At 45.0% G+C, this 20583-nt stretch overlaps 1 protein-coding gene across 1 annotated transcript in view; it reads right to left on the reverse strand.

The window, feature by feature from the left end:
• Positions 1-20583, reverse strand: part of RYR3 (ryanodine receptor 3) — a 364573-nt gene that overhangs the window by 1009 nt on the left and 342981 nt on the right. Inside the window, exons 91-104 of the mRNA XM_088025080.1 lie at positions 19605-19663; positions 18507-18678; positions 17353-17439; positions 15859-16059; positions 12563-12693; positions 8224-8266; positions 7617-7744; positions 7141-7201; positions 6690-6836; positions 3121-3255; positions 1925-2081; positions 792-856; positions 353-453; positions 23-74 (exon numbers count right to left, since the gene is read on the reverse strand). Coding sequence (XP_087881206.1) covers positions 23-74; positions 353-453; positions 792-856; positions 1925-2081; positions 3121-3255; positions 6690-6836; positions 7141-7201; positions 7617-7744; positions 8224-8266; positions 12563-12693; positions 15859-16059; positions 17353-17439; positions 18507-18678; positions 19605-19663 — 1539 coding nt within the window. The remainder of the gene's footprint in view (positions 1-22; positions 75-352; positions 454-791; positions 857-1924; positions 2082-3120; positions 3256-6689; positions 6837-7140; positions 7202-7616; positions 7745-8223; positions 8267-12562; positions 12694-15858; positions 16060-17352; positions 17440-18506; positions 18679-19604; positions 19664-20583) is intronic.

A 20583-nucleotide genomic window follows, 5' to 3' on the forward strand; every position in this document is an offset into this window, starting at 1 on the left:
ATTAAGACATTTTATTTCTCACCTGACCCGTGTGTTCTGTTTCATCTTTATTAATCAGATACATCAGGAAGAACCTGGAACAAGGGGGAAAAAAGTATAATAAGTGAGAAAAAGACAATATTACTTTGGTTAGTCTTTTTGTGAGGAGAAATTCTTTTTACCATTCCTAAACCTTGGGCTAAGGGTACTTGTGAGGAAGCATTTTGGCTACCTTTTTCCTAACTGCCTCTACTTTTTCAGAGAAATAGGCAGAAAGGGCACACACACAGGGGAACCGTATGACATAACTGTTTATTTTACTCTCTTGTTCCTTCCCCAGCCACTGTCCCCTCTGTTGACCACGGATACTCACAAATAGTTGGCTAAGTTGTGCTCTTGTAAGGTGTGTGTTTCAAAGCCATGAGGAATCGTGTCAAAATAGTCATTACCAATCCCACAGATGAAACATTTAGTCTAAGACGAATAAGAGAAGTAGTAAAGGCGTTAGTACACGCGACATTACAGGCAGGTGGGAAAGAGGTGATGATCTCTGATCGGACGGAGAGACCGTGAAAAAATATTTCTCTCTTTAATGCTTCTCGCCATTAGTCCTCTCCTTCACAGTGTCACATCCTTAGCTCCTAGCTAGTGGGGGAGGGTGAAGCAGAAGCCAGGCACAGAGGACAGGCACAGCAAACAAACTTTGTCGGTCATTTGCCTGAGACTGGCCCTATGTAAGTGCAGACCCGAGTATTTAAAAAACTCATTTGCTGTAAGATACCAAAATAGAGTTGGAGCTAGTCGAACTTTACCTCCATATCTTCTCGCACTTGCTCCTGCTGGTCTCTTAGCTCTCCAAAAGCATCAATAATAAGACCTGGTATTTTTAAATACAAAGACAGATAAAGTGTTTACAGTAATGTGTTTCGGGGCTCAGGGCAGAGGTTCAATGGTAGAGGCCACATTGTGTAAAAAAAAAAAAAAAAAAAATTATCAGGCCAACCTAGTAAAGCAAAAATCAGAAAAAAATTGTTGTGTTTTCAAATGCTGCATCCTGGCTCACCATTTCTCACCTTTTGTCTTGCTCCACCTTTCTGCAGCGCACAGTGCTAGCAGCTTACTCCCTGACCCACTTGGCTCCCCCCAGTCCGTCCCTGTTCTATTGCGGTGCTTGGCCACTCTCTTTTCAGTCGTCCCTGTGGGCTCTTCCTCTTCTCCAGCTCCTTAAGCGTTGATATAGATCAGGATTCCTCCTCAGTTTCTTTGTTTCTCCTTCCGGAGAGTCTCCTCTACACTCAGATTTTTGAGTACCACCCCCAGCGCTGATGGATCCCATTTGTATTGTTTCATTTTTGTACTGTATTTATATTTATGTGTACTTATTATATTTATTATTTCCCTCCTGTTCCATTCCTGACTTGTCTCTTGGAAGACCTGTTACAGTTAACGGCTTCTTAGCCCTCAACACCTGCATGTTTATAGGTACCTCAGCTTGGCATGACTCAAATTCATCACGGTCTTTCTCTAGTTCCTCACAAGCTATTGACTAGAATATCAGTACCCCTCCCCACAAAAGAAAAATCCTGTCACTCTCTCATGGCTCCTCTCTTTGCTCTTTCACCACCACACTGCCTGGGAGGACCGGCTGTGGGACACCACCAGCCTCAGGAGATCTCCAGGGAGCAGAGTGAGAAGGTGATAACCAGTTCAGAGCGGGGATGAAAAGAGGTGTGTGGGGGGGGTCCTCCATTCAGATTCTCTGGTTTCTTGTGTCAGTGTCTGGGTGTGTCTCTGGCTTTATGTCTAGCCACGTGCATGCATAGTATATGCTCAATAAATTAACTAGTAAATGAATGTACAAACCTCTCTAGATAATGTCATAAGTACCGAAAGATAAAGCACTAGGTATAAGCCCTGCTCATACTTAACGTAACTGGCAACATACCCTGAATGATGGCCAGCAAGATGACAATGACGAAGAAGAAGAAGGTAATGTCAAAGACAATGCGGTACATCTCGTAAGGGTCACCAGCAGGGTCTTCAATTTCGTCTCCAATGCCCCCTCCGGCTCTCACTCCCACGTACATGTGGAACAGGTAACACTGGAGAAGAAAAATAATGGCAGTTAAGGTCAAAGCCACAGGGTTTTTTTTTTTAGGATATTAGCTCTTTTGTGAGGCAGGGGGAGGGCGCTCCTCAGTGATGTCAGTCCTCGCATGGCTAGCAGCTGTCCTCTACGCCCGCTGGTCAGGGTGGGGTCTCGGGAGGAGGCAAGACTTGTTGCACTTAGCCTTTAAAAGATATTCTTTGCTCATTAAAAAAAAAAAAAAAAGGTTTGAACTATTTGACACCTATGAGAGAGTTCATGTAGGGCATGTGTAAGTTAAAACAACTCTGGGCCCTGATAAACATGCATTCGCCAGGTGGGAGTTTGCCTTCATTTAAAGTGCCACCTCCAAAAAAGGCCTCCTTTCCTCCTGCATCCTCTGTGCACCCGGGAGGGCAGGGATTCCTGCAGTGTCTGCGGGAGGACTTTTCCTCCTCCGGGCTGCATGTGTGAGCCAGTGTAGGCATCTGGGCTCTGGCTCCCAGAGCAGGGCACCGCCCTCTGTCCTGCCTGGAGGGGTGAGGTGCAAAGGGAAAGGCAGTGACCGGGGAAAGGCAGGGGCAGCGAGGAGACGCGGGCCGGTCACACTGGTGCTCTCCCTCTGCCAGCTCACCTGGAGCTGTGCCTTTCTTGCCCACAAGTGGCTGGCAGGACAGGAACCCCCACCTCCCCTCCCCTCTCCTCCTGCGCTGACGGTTTTTCAGATGATAGTGGTTTTTCTGAAAGAACCCAATAAATTGAGCACAAGTTTCGTGGGACTAGACCCCCCAGATCTCAGAGACAAAGGACCAAAGCTTGACTTCCAAGAAATTTAGATGCAGGTCCGTTCACATTCAGATAGAGGTAATTTGCGTCTTTAACACAAGCTTGGATAGATGAGACCCCCCCCCCACCCCCCTCCCACTCTGCAGTGTGCTCTTTCCACTTTCCACCTGGGCTTAGACCAGTGCACCTGCAACCTATCTCCCTCCATCTGTCTGTCCGGGACACTTCTTCCTGTATTCCATTCTAATCTGTTGGGGGCGGGCTCTCACCGTCATCATGTCGTCACACTTCATATCGGGCTCATCGTCATCTTCACTTTTGTTGTAGAACTTGCGGAAGAAGTTGAAGGCCACCACGGTGTAGAGGTAAACCACCACGGCCAGGAGACCGACAGTCAGAACCAGCTGGGGGTGGGAGGGAGACAGGAGAAAGAAGGTGAGTCTTCTCCACTCTTGGAGGTTCTCAGGAGACTCCAAGGTAACAAGAAAGGTGAGGTGGGAAGGGGACAGAGGAGGGGTGGCAGCAAAGGCGGTCCTACCACAGGTGGACAAAACGGCCTATGGGGAGAAGACTAATGGTGGTGGGGGTTGTGGACTAAATTCTGTCTCCCCCCAAATTCATAAGCTCCAGCATCTCAGAATGTGACTGAATTGGGCCTTTAAAGAGGTAAATTGCAATGATGGGTTTAGAATGGGCCCTGCTGCAGTCTAACTGGAGTTCTTACGGACAGATTAGGACACAAAGAGACACCAGGAGCTACAGGCACAGAGGGAAGATCAAGTGAAAAAGCAAGAGGGTGGCTAGGTGTAAACCAAGGAGAGAGGCCTCCGAAGGAAACCAAGTCTACCCCCACCCACCTTGATCTTAGACACTCCCAGCCTCCAGAACTGAGAGGAAATAAATCTGTTGTTTAAGCCACCAGCCTGGGGTTCTGTGATGGCAGCCCGAGCAGATGCATACTGGGGCCAAGGCACTGGGCCTTAGCAATGTAAGGAGGGATTTAAGGATTGAACAGTGACAGAGCGAGGAGAAGGGTGCCCTCGCTTTTTTTGCAGAGATAGCAGTGAGTGGAGATTTAACAATATGGCTTCTACTCTAACGCTGCTTCTAAAGAAATTAAAGGTTCTTTGGACTCGTGGGTGTCCCTGTATTACATGTTTTCATCAATGACCATGAGTGGATAATTGTCACAGCTTTGAAGCTGCCATAAGAATTATTTATGATGGTTTAGCGAAGTGACGTTTTTCCCATAATCAAGAAATCTGCCTAGAACCTTTGCAGGGGTCATAGGGCGTGCTTATTTCTTGGCTGGAGGAAGTACTCTGAATGAGGATGATGCAGGACCTGTTCATCTGGCCCATATGAGGGACTGGCGGTTGAGCTGGAGCGATGAAGATCACAGTCATTATGAAGATAAGATCTTTGCTCTTGAGTTTCAAGTTGTTGCACAAAAGGGGGTAGGCATGAGTACTGAGATAAATATCAGAAGAAAAGTATTCAGAGGCTTCTTTGAATGATGAATAATAACTTAGCAAACCTCAGACAGCAGATCTCACAGAATGCATCTGGTTTTAGAAACAGAGAAAGAACCTGGGCTTTGCACCAAGGAAGAAATGGGTTAGTTCTGCCACTTAGCGGCTGTGTGGTCTTGGGGAAGACACTTAGCCTCTCTGAACTTCAGTCCTCTTAGCTGTCGAGTGAGCATAACATCTACCTTACAAGGTAGTTGTGAGCCTATCACAGTCCCTGGCCCATGGCACAAGCTGGGCACAGTTTTGTTTTGTTTTACAATCTTGCCAGAATTTATTTAGCAAGCCCATATAAGAAATTCATTGTTTGAGCTTTCCATTTAAGGTACACTTTTTGTAATGTCATTAAGCTAAATCAATAAAAACCGAAGTTTCAATATCTGAGTAAAGGGGAAGGAAAAAATTCTAAAAGAACATATTATAGAACTGGTGTTCCACAGATCACACTTTGGGAAACACTGACTTTATAGGATCATCAACCCAAACAAGAAACATCGACTATTGCTACTACCAGAAACCTAGAGGAAATAAACCACCCTAATACCTGATGATCTAGCACCTTTTATCTTTTAGAAATTTTTCTGAGTATAGTTGACAATGTTACATTAGTTTCAGGGGTACAATGTGGTGGTTTACGCCGTGCTAAGCAGAAGTGTAGCTCCCGCCTGTCACCATACAATGCTGGTGCAATACCACTGTCTTCCCTACGCTGAGCCTTCTATTACCACAGCTTATTCACCCCTCACTAGAAGCCTGTGCCTCCCACTCCCTTCACCCATTCTGCCCAAACCCCTAACCCCCTTCCCTCTGGCAACCATTGGTTCTCCGTGTTTATAGATCTGATTCCAACACCTTTCGTTTTAGAACAATTAAAGGTCAATTTTGACTTATTTTTTTTCTGGTTGGAATCCCTATTTTTTTAAGGTGTACAAGGTGATGATTTAATATATGTATACATTGTAAAATGATGCCACAATCAAGGTAATTAACATATCTGTCACCTCACATAGTTACAATTACTGTGTATGTGGGGGGGGACTGTGAGAACACTTCTGATCTACTGTCTTAGCAAATTTCAAATACACAATACAGTATTTTTAACTACAAGTACCATTCTTTACATTAGATCCCCAGAGTTTATTCATCTCATAGCTGAAAGTTTGTACTCTCTGACCAACACACCCCCTTTCCCCCAACCCTGGCAACCATCATTCTACTCTTTGGTTTTAGGAGTTCAGTTTCTTTAGATTCCACGTATAAGTGAGATCATACAGTATTTGTATTTCTCTGTCTAGCTTCTCTCACTTAACATTAATGGTCTCAAGGTCCATCTATGTAGTTGTGAATGCCAGGATTTCCATTTTTTATGGCTGATTAATATTCCATTGTATGTACATACCACATTTTCTTTATGCATTCATCCATTGATGGACACTTAGGTTTTTTTTCCGTTTCTTGACTATTATGAATAATGCTTCAATGAACATGGGAATTCAGGTATCTTTGATATAGTGTTCTCATTGGCTTTGGGTATATACCCGTAAGTGGGACTGCTGGATCATGCGGCAGTTCTAGATTTAATTTTTTGAGGGATCTCCATACGGTTCTCCATAATGGTTGTACAAATCTTGACACATTTAAACTTATTTCTCTACTCCCTCTCCTACACAAAGGTTTAGAGATGGGAGGGAACTCATGTCTCATTTATGAAGTTACACTTAATGAGGAATGAAATGCTAAGGAGTTTGTTGACAAAAGGAGCCACTAGAGGATTTTAATCAAGGGATTGACCCTGGCAACACCGTAAAAAACAGACTGGATATAGATGAGGCTGGACATAGCCATGTCTATAAAGACAGATACAGAGGTGTGTGTGTGTGTGTATGTGTGTGTGTGTGTAATGTCTAAGTGATTCCTTTTAATCAGAAGCATGTATCAGAAGTACCCGGGGAGCTTCCTAATTGCATAGCCTACTTACCAACCCCCAGGGAATGTATCAGATTCGTGGAGGAAAGGGTAAACCAGAAAAGGTCTCCAGAGCGATTCTGATATGTCCATCACTTCCTTCCCTCCCCCTTTTTCCTGGTTGATCTAAATGTTCAGGGTTTCTACATCAAGGTCTTATGTCTCTTAAGTGATGGTTACAGTTTTGCAATAACAATCTACTAGTTCATGTGTTTGGCCAAGAAAGGCGTACTATACACCATGACACATACCTTCCTGGCATACACTAGTGTACCACATGTTGGCTTTTTTTCCCCTATCCATATCTAGGCCTCTCCTGTTCTGCACAGTATAAACCCCAATACCTGCTTGCCATTGTGAGTTACAGATGACAGAATAGTCCTCAGTGTCTTGAAGCCCATTGCAATGTCCAGCAGATGAGCAGCGAAGAAGAAGTTGTTGTAGTGGCCCAAGACTGACATGGTTGTATACCAGGCAAGGTAGAGAAAGGACTGCGGAGGAAGGATGGAGGGGCGATTCAGCAACCTTTCAGGCATTCGTGCCTCATGATGGGCCCATTAAACCATTTTTCCCCTGGATACTGAGGAGCTGAGGTGCTGCAACTGGCCTAAGAATTGCCAAGTGAAAGCCCATCCGCCTTCCACCACTACTGTTCCCCCAACACCGGGAAGGCCCTCCATCTTTGATAAGCAAGCCCTGAATCTTCCTGGCACCCACCCTAGCTTGTGGCCCTATGGCATCCAGTGACATAGATTCCGCGGTACAGAATCTTGTTTTTCTGGGTGTCATACTCACGTTGTCGGTAAAAACAACTCCCAGCTTCCAGATATGGTACTTCATGTCGATGGAACTCAGCCTAAAGGGGAACAAAAAAATTTTAAAACTTATAAATGTCAGACTTTACTTAAGTGTTTAATAAGGGGGAAAATTAAGTTTTTTCTCTCAGGTTTAATAATCTAAACACAGCTCTGAGCTTTATCAAGTTGTATGTGTTCCCCATGAGACCGAGAATGGTTGAATCAACACATCCTGAAATTTTAATTAGTCTTTCTCTTTCAGCTCCAACAGGCATAAAAGCTGATAGGTCTTTAAATTTTTTGAGGCTGTGTTCTCCCAATATGTCAGAAGCTAGAAGAAAACCCCTAAGCCAGACCAGAGCCTGAGTGCACATGGGTGTGCTGCAGGCCTTCCCTCTGGCAAACTGAAGAGAACTGGAAAAACAAAGGATCCACTTGGGCCAGACTTGGGATTTGAACCCCTAAGCTCTGTACCATGACACCAGAGAGGCCGCCTCTGCTTTGCTCTCTTCGACTGGGCTGAAATCAAGGGCATTTTTGTCCAAACCCAGGAGTTCAGCAATGCGTTCTGCTCCGTAGAGATCTCCGTACTTGTTGATCACCTGGAGAGAGAGGACGACAGGGTGAGCTTGGGCCGCGCAGCACGGTGCTGTCTCTGGCCCCAAGGTCTTCAGAGCTTCCCTGCACTCTGGGCTCTTTCAAGGGGGTTGATGAAGACACGACTCAAAATGCAACAGGAAAATAAAGAGGAAAAAAAATAGCCCCGGGAGAAAACAGAAACGAAAGAGACCAAGTGAAAACCACTTCTCAAGCTGATATCTTTTCGGACGGGAGAAGAAAACTAGTATGCAGAAAGTAGTGATGGTGTTAAGCTGTTTAGAGCAGAGGAGTATAGGAATGGAGCCAAAACCTACATATGTTCAGACAAAAACCCTTCTGTGACTTACTCTGTTCAAGATACCATCATAAAAACAACAGCAGATTTATTCATGTTTGTATATGTAGAACTTAAAAAAAAATCTACATTTCTTTGGTGGTCATGGAAACCACCTCCCCACCCCCACCAAATGGTAAGGAATACCTTTCTCTTGACAAACTTGTCCCAGTAGTTATTAGGAAAAGATCTGAAAAAGAAAATGAAAAGAGGAGGTTCTTAATATCAAGGCAAACACATCAAGAAGCTATGCGATCTGTGTCTGGATCTAGGATCTCCTTGGGTTTTGTCCCACTCATTCAAGAATTCAGACTGATTGAAGCTCAGAGTCATCACAGATCTAACTGATCTATGGCCTTCTTTGTGTTGACTTCTGAAACACCTGGAGAGCCACTCTACATTTTCTGCCTCAAAATTATGGTAAAGAGCCAGGATTTGTGATGGTAGACTAGACAGAAGCAGGTACATGTTTCTTGATCCCAGTGTAACTAGAAACAAAACCCTAGAGGAAAACACATGCATTCAGGCTTCATTCACTGAGTACCTAACTTCATGTTGGTACCCAGGGTAGGTGATAGGGATACAGTGGTGGAAAGTGTAGACAAAGTCCCTAACTTGATGACATTTCCAGTATGGGAATCCCTTTAGTTCATGTATGTGGGGTTTTTCTTAACCAGAGTGCTCTTACACTCTGTTCTCCATCCCTATATAACTCCTGTGGGGTCTGCTTTTCTCAGGGAATTAGATCCCTCTGTCTTTTGGAGGTGGTTCCCCCTGCCATACCATCCCTAACCCCTCAGAAGAATGTCTTTCTTCAGCCTAGTAATTTTTACCAGTTCCACTGCAAAGAGTTTGTAAGTGTTAAAGTCCAGGAGGAACTGTCACTTTCAGGTATGTTGGCAAAATCATTTTAAGATATTTTTCTCCTGGGGCACCTGGGTGGCTCAGTCAGATAAGCATCCAACTCTTGATTTTGGCTCAGGTCATGAGATCACTCGGGCTCTGTGCTCAGTGGGGAGCCTGCTTGGGATTCTCTCTCTCTCCCTCTGCCCCTCCCCACCTTGAGTGCTTGCTCTTTCTCTCTCTCAAAAAAAAAAAAAAAAAAAAAAGATTTTTCTCCCTTCCACAATGATTGATCTTTCCTGGGAGAGTTCCTTGTGAGTCTAGATTGCAGCCAAGGAATCTCTGGACCTTGGTGCATGCATTCTTAGTTCAGTTTTCCTTAATTTGAGTCCATTCTTATTGACGCTGGAACACAGTAGTCTCCTATAAAGACCACCCAAGCTGGTAATAAGGAAGTGAGGACCTCCCTCTATTCAGGGACCTCTCAGAAGAATAACCCTCAGCAAATGCCACTTCCCCAACAGGCTGACAATCTTTCAAAATTTTTTTTTTTTGCAGGGACAGGGGGAGGGGGAAGCTAAAGCAATCTCTTTGTTTCAAACATCCAAATGTCACTTAAAAGCAAAAACGAATGCTGAGTTTATAGAGTAAAGTGGTAATAGATTTTATCTCTGGAGGCATGGAAATGATTATTTTGATTTTCTTCTTTGTACGCTTTTCTACTTGATTTTTTTTTCATGTATTACATTTAGAACCTAAAATAAACAAAGCAAATAAAAAAATCAATCCAGGCTTCCTCTGTCCACACTAAAATCTCCTTTCTCTTAAATCCCTTATACAAATGGTCCATAACATACAACTCAGCCTTGGTCACATTTTGTCCTAAGTGGAAAATTCCACAAGTGATGCCACAGGGTCAGTGACTGAAGGTTCTAGGAAAGAGCATTTCACAGACATGATCTTACTTTGGTCTGAGTATTCTTGTCCCCTAATTAGTTATGTAAGCTCCTTGAAGGTAGAAAACATAATTTTACTTGATAATAATCCTTAAAGTGTGAGGTAGACAACAGAACCTCCAGAAGGGAAATGTATCAATAAACAATACTTCTAGGGGCGCCTGGGTGGCTCAGTCATTAAGCATCTGCCTTCGGCTCGGGTCATGATCCCAGGGTCCTGGGATGGAGCCCCGCATCGGGCTCCCTGCTTGGCAGGAAGCCTACTTCTCCCTCTCTCACTCCCCCTGCTTGTGTTCCCTCTCTCACTGTCTTTCTCTGTCAAATAAATAAATAAAATCTTAAAAAAAACCACTTCTATATATGAATGGTCAAAAATAATAATACAAGATGCTCAACCTCTTTAGAAATGAAGGAGATGCACAGTGAGATGCTATTACACACCTATCGAATTAGCACAATTATCTGAGTATCTTAACAAGTGAGGCAGAGGCAGGGAAGCAGGAACTCACATACAGTGATGGTTGGAATGTAAATCAAGACAAACATTTGCATCTCCTACTATTATGCAAATTCCCTTCCTGGTCTCTACTCTAGAGAAACCTTTTACTGGAGCCTCAGGTATAAAAGTGTTCATTGTCCCACTGTTTGTAAGAGCCAGAGAGTAGAAACAGTCCATTGTCAGGAAAATGGATAAATACATGACATATACATGATAAATACTCATATAATGGAAAATGCTAGTTTTCAGAATGACCAAACTATGGCTATACACATCAACATGGATGAGTTCCCAGATGCAGTGTTGAACAAAAGTATGACCGCATAATGCGTATAGCATAATTCCATTTCCATAAAGTTCAAAAATAGTCAATGTGAAAGACCGCTTCTAGGGACACATACCTAAGTGGTAAAAGAATGACTATCACTAAAGCCAGGAGAGTACTTAAGTGGGGGTTGGGGAGGTTATGATCAAGGGAGAACATCCGGGGCTTGGAAGCTATGAGCAAGGTTCCATTTTTAAAACTTTGTAGTTCATTATTATACTTAAAATATACATTTTATATTTTCTTAATATGTGAATTTAATAATATAAAACTAAAAGATAGCTCTCTTTGGTATATAGTTAACCGTAAAAAGTAGGTTACTGCAAAGCTCTGCATGTACTATGATGCCATTATTGTGGAAAAAAAAGATTCATCCATCTAAAAATTTTAAAACAGCTATTTATGCATCTTTATGCTCATGGACATTTAAGTCCCTTCAAATAAAAAAAATAACAAATATCCTTGTTGGGACGTTTTAGTGTACTCGTCTCTTTAACTCCTTAGATACTTGTATTTCTAGATCTTAAACTGCCTTTTTACTGGGACTCTTAGGCCATATCACCTGTGTCACAAGCATTACTGATAATTGCAGACAGCTGACCAAAGAATCACATTATTTAATAGTATCCAAAATTTCTGTGATGTGATGACAAAGGGTCAGAAACCGGGCTTTGTAGTTTCCCTTATTTGAGGGGATTGGCAAGGACCTGCATGCAGCAGGGACACGATTTCGATTTGCATGCTCACTCCCCCCACACCAAGAGAAGAATCTTCCCATTCTAGAGACTATTTTAAAGAGCTCAGTTGTGCCTTTATAGAGCTGCCTCCCTCGTTTGCATGACCATCTTTGGATCAGGAGCGATTTTCTTCCCCCAGGGGTCAGGGTTGTTGTTGGCAAACGTGCACGGTTTAATTGGCACAGGTCAAGAGTTTCAACACAGTCACCTCTGTTTACATATCTAGCCCTGTAGCTCTTCTCTTTTGGCGCCTTAATTTATCTCGAAACTCTGATTTTCCCAGTTGTGAACACATTGGCGTTACCTTCACTAATGGTGATGGCCATTTTTTGAACAGGTAGAGAAAGGGAATGACGAAAAGCTTGATGCCTACCATGCGCCAGGCACTGTACCAAGCATGTAACATGCATTCATTGATCCTCCTGGACTTCAGGAGGTGGTATTCTCATGCCTCTATTAATGAAGGGGAAATCGAGGCTCAGCAGGCTTCATTACCTTGCCCACAGACAACTTACAGAGCTGACCTGGTCTTCCACCTGTGGCTGGAGAATCCACGCTCTTTCCCACCACAGTACTAATTATACACTTGCCTTCCAACAAAGCAGGCTGTGCGCCACAGGTGGTAACCACCCCCCCATGGCCCTATTTTAACTGCCCAAGGAACTGCCTACCAAGTGATAATGGCAGGAGTTCTATTACCAACCAGACTACTTGTCTGAGAAGACTTCAGAGGGGTGTGGTCATGGAACTGCTGTGCCGGACGGGAGCTCTGGAGAAGCTGATCAGACGATCTCAGAACCCCCGGGCCGGGGAAACATTCTGTATGGCTTGAACATGGAAAACTAAGTCATACTGTACTGGACCATCTGGTCTTAATTAAATATGCTTAGCACTCCCTGATCACATCCTCTGTCCCCCATTAAATGCTTAGAGATACACACAAGTGTTTGAGGGGCAAGAGGCTATTTTACTAGGAAGGCAGTGGAGAAAATAAGTCCTAGAAACCAAAAAAAAAAAAAAAAAGGTTTATATTAATCAGTCTCCGAAGCTGGTTAAGAACATGTCATTTTATTTACAGTACAGACTCCTTTTCCTTTTCGGGATGGTGGTGAGGGGTGACACTTACGGTGTGTTGATTACCAGGCGGTCCCACTGCCCCTTGATGTCATCTTCAGAGGGCTGTTCAGTGATATACAGGCCATCGAACTCCAGCTTCCTGGCAATTTCTTTTTCCCTTTTGAATACCACGAGAGGGACCTAGGAGTGGGAAGGCGTTGGTTACTCAGAGAAGGCTTTCTGATTACAGCGCCCTCTCCCAAGCATTCCCCACAAATTAGCCTTTCCAACTTAAGGGCGGTAATCTCTCTCACTTTCTCTTTTTTAAATGTATTTTTTTTAGTAATCTCTATACCCAACCTGGGGCTTGAACTCATGACACTGAGATAAGAGTCACATGCTCCTCCGAATGAGCCAACCAGGTGCCCCTGGGGCATGAATCTCTTTGCAGTAGGATTCTTAGGGTGCCTAGGTGTAGATCTAAAGCCAAATAAATCTCTTCTCACTCCTTTGGCTAATACGCCTCCCTCTCCAAAAAGCTGGTTTCATTTGGGCCACCCTTCAAGGTTTGGATTGAATAGCTGATAGTAATACAAACTGGGCTCCTTGACCCATCCTGGGAAGAAGGCCATATTTAGACCAGTTCCTGGGCCAAATAGGTTAGGTCCCCTAGGACTCCTAGACTGGAGTTGAGCCAAGACTTAGAAAGAAAATGAACTATTCTAGAGTGGATTGGACAGCCACAGAAATACCATGGAATGTTCCAGCCCCCTTCAATGGCTATGGTCATATTCATCTCGTGGCATTGATGTTTGGTTGATGCTAGCTAGGAGGAGAGGATTCACTGGGCTCTGTACAGTCTTTCAGTACTAAGTTTTCTTCCTGAGAGTAGCACACTTATTGGTTCCCGACAATCACTCCTCATTCTCTTCTGGTTGTCACTGTCATTTTAGCCTAGAGATGGTGGCATGGCTTTGATGACCTACCACCAAAAAGGTACACAGAGAAGGAGGGGAAAGTAATCCACTTTCCAACCATCACCAGACACACATACTTCAAATAAGGGACAGAGTTAGTGAGGTCAGAGGAGATTACTGAAATCCCAGGACGTGAGCAGCCAGGGGCTCCTCTAGCCAGGAAAGCTTAATGCAGGCAGAGCCAGGGCTTGTCATGCGGCTGGAAAGCCACTGGTTACATGGTGACATTCCTCAGGCCTGGGTCTCCAAATGGTTTCTTCCAGTGACTCTTTCTCAAAGCTCATGATATCCATATGCCCCACACTATTTTTTTATTTCCAAGAAAAAAACAAAATTTAGATAATGATTTGTAAAGAGTTACTTCTTGCCCTTTTTCTCTTTAAAATGACAAAACACCACAGAGAAGATAAAAGACTAACGACAGGAAGGTAGCAAAGGCTAATAATAGGCATTTGCACACTGTGAGGAATCAATGATTGCTGCTTGCTAATGGATGATGTGGGAGGGAAAGCAAAGGTAAAGCCGCCTTGACTAACGACGTCTGCTGTATTCGGGAAGGATTCTGAATAATAATAATAATAATACCACCACCACCACCACCACCACCACCACGGGTTAGAGCAGTACTCATCTCTGGGATTTGAAGCACTTCCCCCTTCAGTCTCCTAAGGGTTTGCATACCCTTGTAAGGAGGACCTCCACATCTTTATTCCCTAGGTAGTATTTACCTTTTGTTTTCTCTAGGTTCCCGTGATAATCTGCACCGAATCCAACAAGCTGAGCCCCAGGATGCTGGACTAAGGCAAACCACTAGCACGCTCTCATGGTTACTGTATTTGGGGTTCTGAGTCCTGTTATACATACTGCTTCATTTAATACCCCCAGCAACTTTTTGGAGTTGGTGTTATTATTATAACACTCATTTTTACAGATGAGCAATCAGAGGAATGGTGAGATTGGTGGCAGAGCTGGGAGTCCCACCCAGGCAGCCTGGCTGTAGACTCTGTGATTTCATCATTACAAAGGAGTCCTTAGTGTGGGTCGGGGCATGTGGTTGCCCCAACGGGGCAGCTAGACTTCCCGCAGAACACTCTAGTTCACTGGGGGGAAGTGACAGCCACAAGGATAGGAATACATGTTGTGGACTCTTCCCAGGGGGAAGATGGTGTGGTGTATGGCCAGGGAGACTTCCAATTCAGAGAAGAAAAAAAATGCAATGAGGAAAAAAAGATGTGGTAGCGTAGTAGCAGAACCGGACTTGGAACACCAAAAATAGGATAGCAGGATTCATACACATATATGAAGATTCATATAACCGTAGTAGCGTGTGAGGATGGCCACAGTGAACTATGTCTCCCGATAGTCGTACCCTGGTGTGGCTCCCGCTCACCTCCTCTGTGTCAGTGACTCTGGGCTGACCCTGTGACTCAGGGATGCCCTGAGTCTTCAGGGAGACAGAGAGGCCCAGCTACCCTGGTTGAGCTCAGCCTTCCAACCGTTTGCTCCCTTGTCAGCCTTGCAGGCGTGGGAGCATGTCATCAGGGACAGTCCAGCCCAGCTGAGCGGACAGATGGTGGCTGACACAGCTGCCTTCACGCAGAGCAGAGGGACTGCTCAAGTGTGCCCAGTCAAGCCAGAGAACCAGAGAGAGAAAGTAATTGTTTTAAGCCACTAAATTTTGGGGGCAATCTGTTACCTAGCACTGGATAACTGAAACAGTAACTCATCAGTAAGTTTTCTTCTGCTATCTCAAGTAGTTGAAACCCAATACGTTTTGAAAGGTGAACAGCATTTTTATAAAAATTCCAACCTAAGTTCAAAGATCAGAAGGAGCTCTCATTACTAGCCCCACGTGTGACTTAGCCTGGTGATTCTAATCCTATGAAAGTCAACAGGAAGTGACTGAAAAGGGATTCCCAGAGCAAGGCTTCTCAAACTAGTGTGAATACAGATCCCCCGGGAGGCATGCTGAGTTGTAGATTCTGATTTAAAAGGCTCAGGGTGGGGCGCCTGGGTGGCTCAGTCCTTAAGCGTCTGCCTTCAGCTCAGGTCATGATCCCAGGGTCCTGGGATCCAGCCCCACATCCGGCTCCCTGCTCCGCAGTAAGCCTGCTTCTCTCTCTCCCATTCCCCCTGCTTGTGTTCCCTCTCTTGCTGTGTCTCTGTCAAATAAATAAAAAAAAAAAAACCTTAAAAAAAAAATAAAAGAAAGAAAAGCCTCAGGGTGTGGCAAGAGTCTGCAGTCCTAACCCGCTCCCAGTGATGGCAGTGCCACTGCTCCACGAACCTCAGTCCACCAGCAAAGTCCTGGAGAACAAAGACCTGGCTGGGTTCAAAATGCTGTCTTCCCTAAGGAGTCCCATTAGATTCAGAGTGGCCAGTGACTCACCTTCAGGCAGTAATAGCCCACCACACAGAGTAAAGAGATGATGGTGTGGATAATGGCCAAGGCCCGCAACGTTGGTGCCATATACCCAGTGCTCTCCTGCAGGACAAAGAACACCATCGCTTCTTCCTCTTCCTCATCATTAAAGGAATTCCACAGGTTTGCAACGTCCTCTGTCTCTTCTTCTAAAGGTTCTTCAGTGACCTGGCCCAAGACACACTCTCTTACCAACATCAGAGAGAGCCTCTGACACTGGGCTCTGCTCCCCACCCCCCCCGCCCCGTTGAGCTTGCTAGCATCTGCTGCACAGAGTAGTGATGCAGCATTACCTGCTGAATGAATGAGGTTTTACGGAACTTATTCCTAGGACTCCCCAGTATCTCTAATAACTACGAACACAATTTTTAAGAGACAAAGACGATCTCCCCCCCCCCGCCAAAAAGCAAAAAATTTCAAAGTTAGGAACACTGCACTACCTACGCCGTGATCCCTATGCCACAGGAGGTAATTTCTGAAAGGGGGTGGCCTGGGGAGGAGGCTGAGACACAAACACACACATGTACAAGTGCACGCACGTGTGCACACACGCACACTCAACAGTCTCCATTCTTTTTTCGACACCTGTGACGTTCATGGCTTCAACTGCCATTCCGACACAGATGGCCCCCAGATCCACACCCGTGAGGCTTCCCCCTGCAGCCCCACCGCCAGCTGGCTCTCTGCCGGGACAATTGTCCACAGTCACTTCCGCCTTGGTAAGTTTGAACCCGAGGTTTGCCACACCCCTCTATGGACCTCCATTTCTCCTCCACAGGCAATGGAAAGCCATTACTAGTTCAACCTAGTGGCAGGTTGATGTAGGTAAAAGCAGGTTTTATAAAAGTCAGATTGGTGGTTTTAGATAGAAAGGGAGACAGGCCAAAGTTAGGATAGCCAGATAAAGACGATGTCGAGAATCCAGAACCTATCATTCATGAATTCATTCCACTAACATTTATTATGTGCCTATGGTCTATGAGACCCACTTACCAATGTTCAAAATCTTTATTTATCCTGATCAGTCCCTTTTTCCCATATCCCAAAAACCAACTACTGTTAATTCTTCCTTCATAATGGTTCTAACCTATGGGCCAATGATAATGGCTTTCTGTTACCTTATCCTTTAAGGAAAGAACTATATTTATTACTCATTTTGAGATACATCACAGTGCCCATTATAGGGTCCAGCATATAGGAGGTACCCAACACACATTTGGAGAGTTTATGAAGTAATGACTAGAACAAGCCTGAACTCTGGACATAGTGCCCAAAATGGCTTCCCTGGCAAGTGGTGTCTCCCTTCTCCGCACTGCTAAAGACCATATCCCTTTAGAAGCCAATGTCTTAGAAATTTCCTTAGATACTCACATTTTCGCTCTAATTAAGAGCATACATTCTATTATGATTTTAAAAAAGAATATAGTCTATTTAGTAAATAAGCCCTGAATGCGGTATCACCTTATAAAAGAGTAGGATGAAGTTGATCGCGAAGGCTACAAACAGAGCGAGGAACCTCAGGTTGTAGAAATTCCTGGCCAGGTAATGCTGAAAAGGAAAGGACAGGCAGGAGTAGAAGAGTTTTAGAAGGGAAAGAGACGTGCCTTCCTTCAAACAGAAGACGTTTTCTGGCTAGAAGTGTACACAAGAGAAGTCCTACTCGTTGGTAATCACTCCTCTAAGACAATACTGGACTTATGACTTATTTGGGGAGGAACCAGGGACATGGATTAAAAAAAAAAAAATTGCTGAGAACGATGCTTAAGGGAACCCTGCTCTGGGTTACCCCTCAGGGAACCAAATGCCTATAAACACATCACCCCAGAGGATTCAAATGCTGCTGCGGAGGGGTGTGTGTGCGTGCGAGCGCTTGTGCACTTTCCACTCAGAAAGTAGTGTATTTGGAAATTATGAGTATTCAAGGCCCACTGAAGAGCCCTGTAGCTCCCAGCCTGGAGGTAGCCAGTCTGTGGCCTAGTGTCTTCATCCCTTTGTAAGTCACAGAGCCTCTGCCTCTGCCCCCTCAAGGGGCAGCATTCCCACTGCCATCTTCCCCAGAAGAACTAGCCCTTGAGGACTGGAATGATAGCTGCTTGGGGAAAGCTCTCAAGCTCTCTGTGGAGGGGCCTCTCCCCAGTGACGCTGTCCTGGCCATCAGCAACTGTCCCTCACTAGGCAATGTGCAGAGAAAGGACATTACGAGCTATGCTGAGAGCTGACTGCCTGTGGAATAACTTTTGAGGAGTAATGGGTGAACCTAACGTAACCATATTCTTTTTGCATCCCAGATGACCCAGCTACTTCTGAATTTTGGACTACAATCAGCCAAGTCTGCACATGACACACATGAAGAACCAGCTAGAAAGAGGTATCTGCACCCTTCTGCGGACAGCACAGGGCATCCCGGGCTGGGTAGAGGGGCTGGAGCGCTTGGCTTTGCACAGGTTAGCTTCTTCTCCTTTTCCTCCAACACACCAGGACCAGAAGATGAAGGGCAAGAGGAAAGTAAGAGGAATGAGAAAGAGGAAGAAGCATAACGACCTGAACAGTGAAAGGGAATGTGGCCACTCGTCCGAGGTCTGAGTCAGGAGCGGGGCCAGGGCTGGAGCGCTTACCAGTAACTTGGTCTGATAGACTTCCAGCCCTTTGAAAAAATTAGCCATGAAAGCTTCAGGCTTCTCGACTTTCTGGCCCCGCCGTCGCTTCTTCTTCTTTGTCATGTCTGCCCACAGGGCCTCGGCTTGCTCTTCCTCTTTGGCTGTATCCTCCTTCTCCCCGTCTTCCAGGCTGTAGGAACGAGAGACCCATCGGCATGGAAGGGCAGCAGGAGGCCTGGCCCAGGGAGGGAGACTAAATTAAAGAGAAATCTTGTCATTATTCCCGGGGGGTGGGAACTTCAAGTCTGTATCACCCCACAGTGCCTGGATGTCAACTTTGCATGTAATGACCGATGCTGCTTTGAGGAGCTGCGGTCATAGGGGCGCGTCAGTTGTCAATGTGTTTGTAGTCCTCTTCTGATATGGGGCTAAACAAATTTTTTTTCCCTTCAGAAAAGTTGTCCTTATTTTTAAAGACCGTTGGAATTAGTAATAGTACCTATTCTTCTAAGCTTGTGGTAGGAATTAAGTGAGAAACTGTATAAAAGACCTTAGCACACTGGGCCGCCTGGGTGGCTCAGTCGGTTAAGCGGGTGGCTCAGTCGGTTAAGCGGCTGACTCTTGATTTCAGCTCAGGTCATGATCTCAGGGTCGTGGGATGGAGTCCCGTGTCATGCTCCGAGCTCAGCGGGGAGTCTGCCTGAGATCCCTTCCCTCTCCCTTTGCCCCTCGCTACCAACCCCCCCCCCAACACTTGCACTCTCTAAAAACAAATAGAAAAAGACCTTAGCACAGACCGTGGCATGTAATATGTATTCAATACATTAGATACCACCACCACAATTATATGAAGTTGCTAAGTGTGGGTGTTCAATGATTTGTTTGGCCAGATGGTGAAATTCTGATCTTCTAGGGCAATGACAAAGTTAACATGGTTAATGGAATATGTTTATTGTACAGCTGGGGTAAAAAGAAGTGTGTCCAGGGCTTGCAAAATACCTGTTTCTTGTATTAACAGAAATCAAGATTTCTAGTTAGCACAGCAATACAACAGTAGATGTCATTAAGAACTACCTGCCGCAGCACTGCAAGTAGCCGAAATTACCAGGAACTTACTCTGTCTTCTCGTGCTCCACTCTCCCTTCTGCTTCATGTGCTGCTTTCATCTCTGCTACCTGGACAAAAATAACAATCAGTCAAGTTTTCCTCAAACTAAAGGGATCATAGTCATGAGCCATGTAGAGCGTTGGCCATTTTCATCTGCTTGGTTGCACATGCCCATGGCTTTCTCTCTTCGGAGTACCTCTGCTTTCCTCAGGATCACAGGTTGCAAGTGTAAGCCACTCTGGAGAAATACCAACGCAAAGACTGCAAATTTAAAAACTCAGTCGTCTTGCTATTATTCAATACCCAGAAAAAACTTGCGTGAGGACCCCACGACATTGGTCGTACTGTTCCATGGGGTCAGGGAAGGATGGGACACAGATCACACCAGGTCCAACCCACAAGCTGCTTCCACCAGACAGAATTCCTGCCTTGTCTTCAATCCTCTTAACTACTGCCCCAGTCCCTCTGACTGATGACCATTACACTTAGAATAAAATTCAAGCTCCTCAGGGAGGCCTATAAGGCCTATGTGATCATGGCCTTTTTCTCCATCCTTGTCTTATTTATACCACTTGACTTGCTACTTCCTACACCTAAACAGCCAGACCTCATTTTCTTTCCTGGCACGTTCCAAATCCTTCCCTGCACCATGACATTTGCACAAGCCACTCCTCTCCCTGGAGCATGACTGCCCTGGTCTTTCCTGGGCCTGCCATCCTTCAGGACTTGGTTCATGTGGCACCTTTTCGGAAGTCTCCTTAACCATCCCATTCATAGTAGGGCCCATATTCACTTTGTAACACGTGGCCTTGTTCATTTCTTTCAGCACGTGTCACAAATGGTAATTATCTTATTGATTTGTTGTCTTCTTCCACTAGAAGTTAAGATCTATTAAAGCAAAAGTGTTGTCTCTTGTTAACCAATGTATTCCCATGGATCCTATGAACACAGCCTGGTATGTAACAGGCCTCGAATGAGTCCCTATTAT

Source organism: Eumetopias jubatus, unplaced genomic scaffold (genome assembly GCF_037043125.1).
Source record: "Eumetopias jubatus isolate StellerSeaLion01/CBP00866 unplaced genomic scaffold, mEumJub1_p1.0 scaffold_7, whole genome shotgun sequence".
NCBI classification, from domain to species: Eukaryota; Metazoa; Chordata; class Mammalia; order Carnivora; family Otariidae; genus Eumetopias; species Eumetopias jubatus.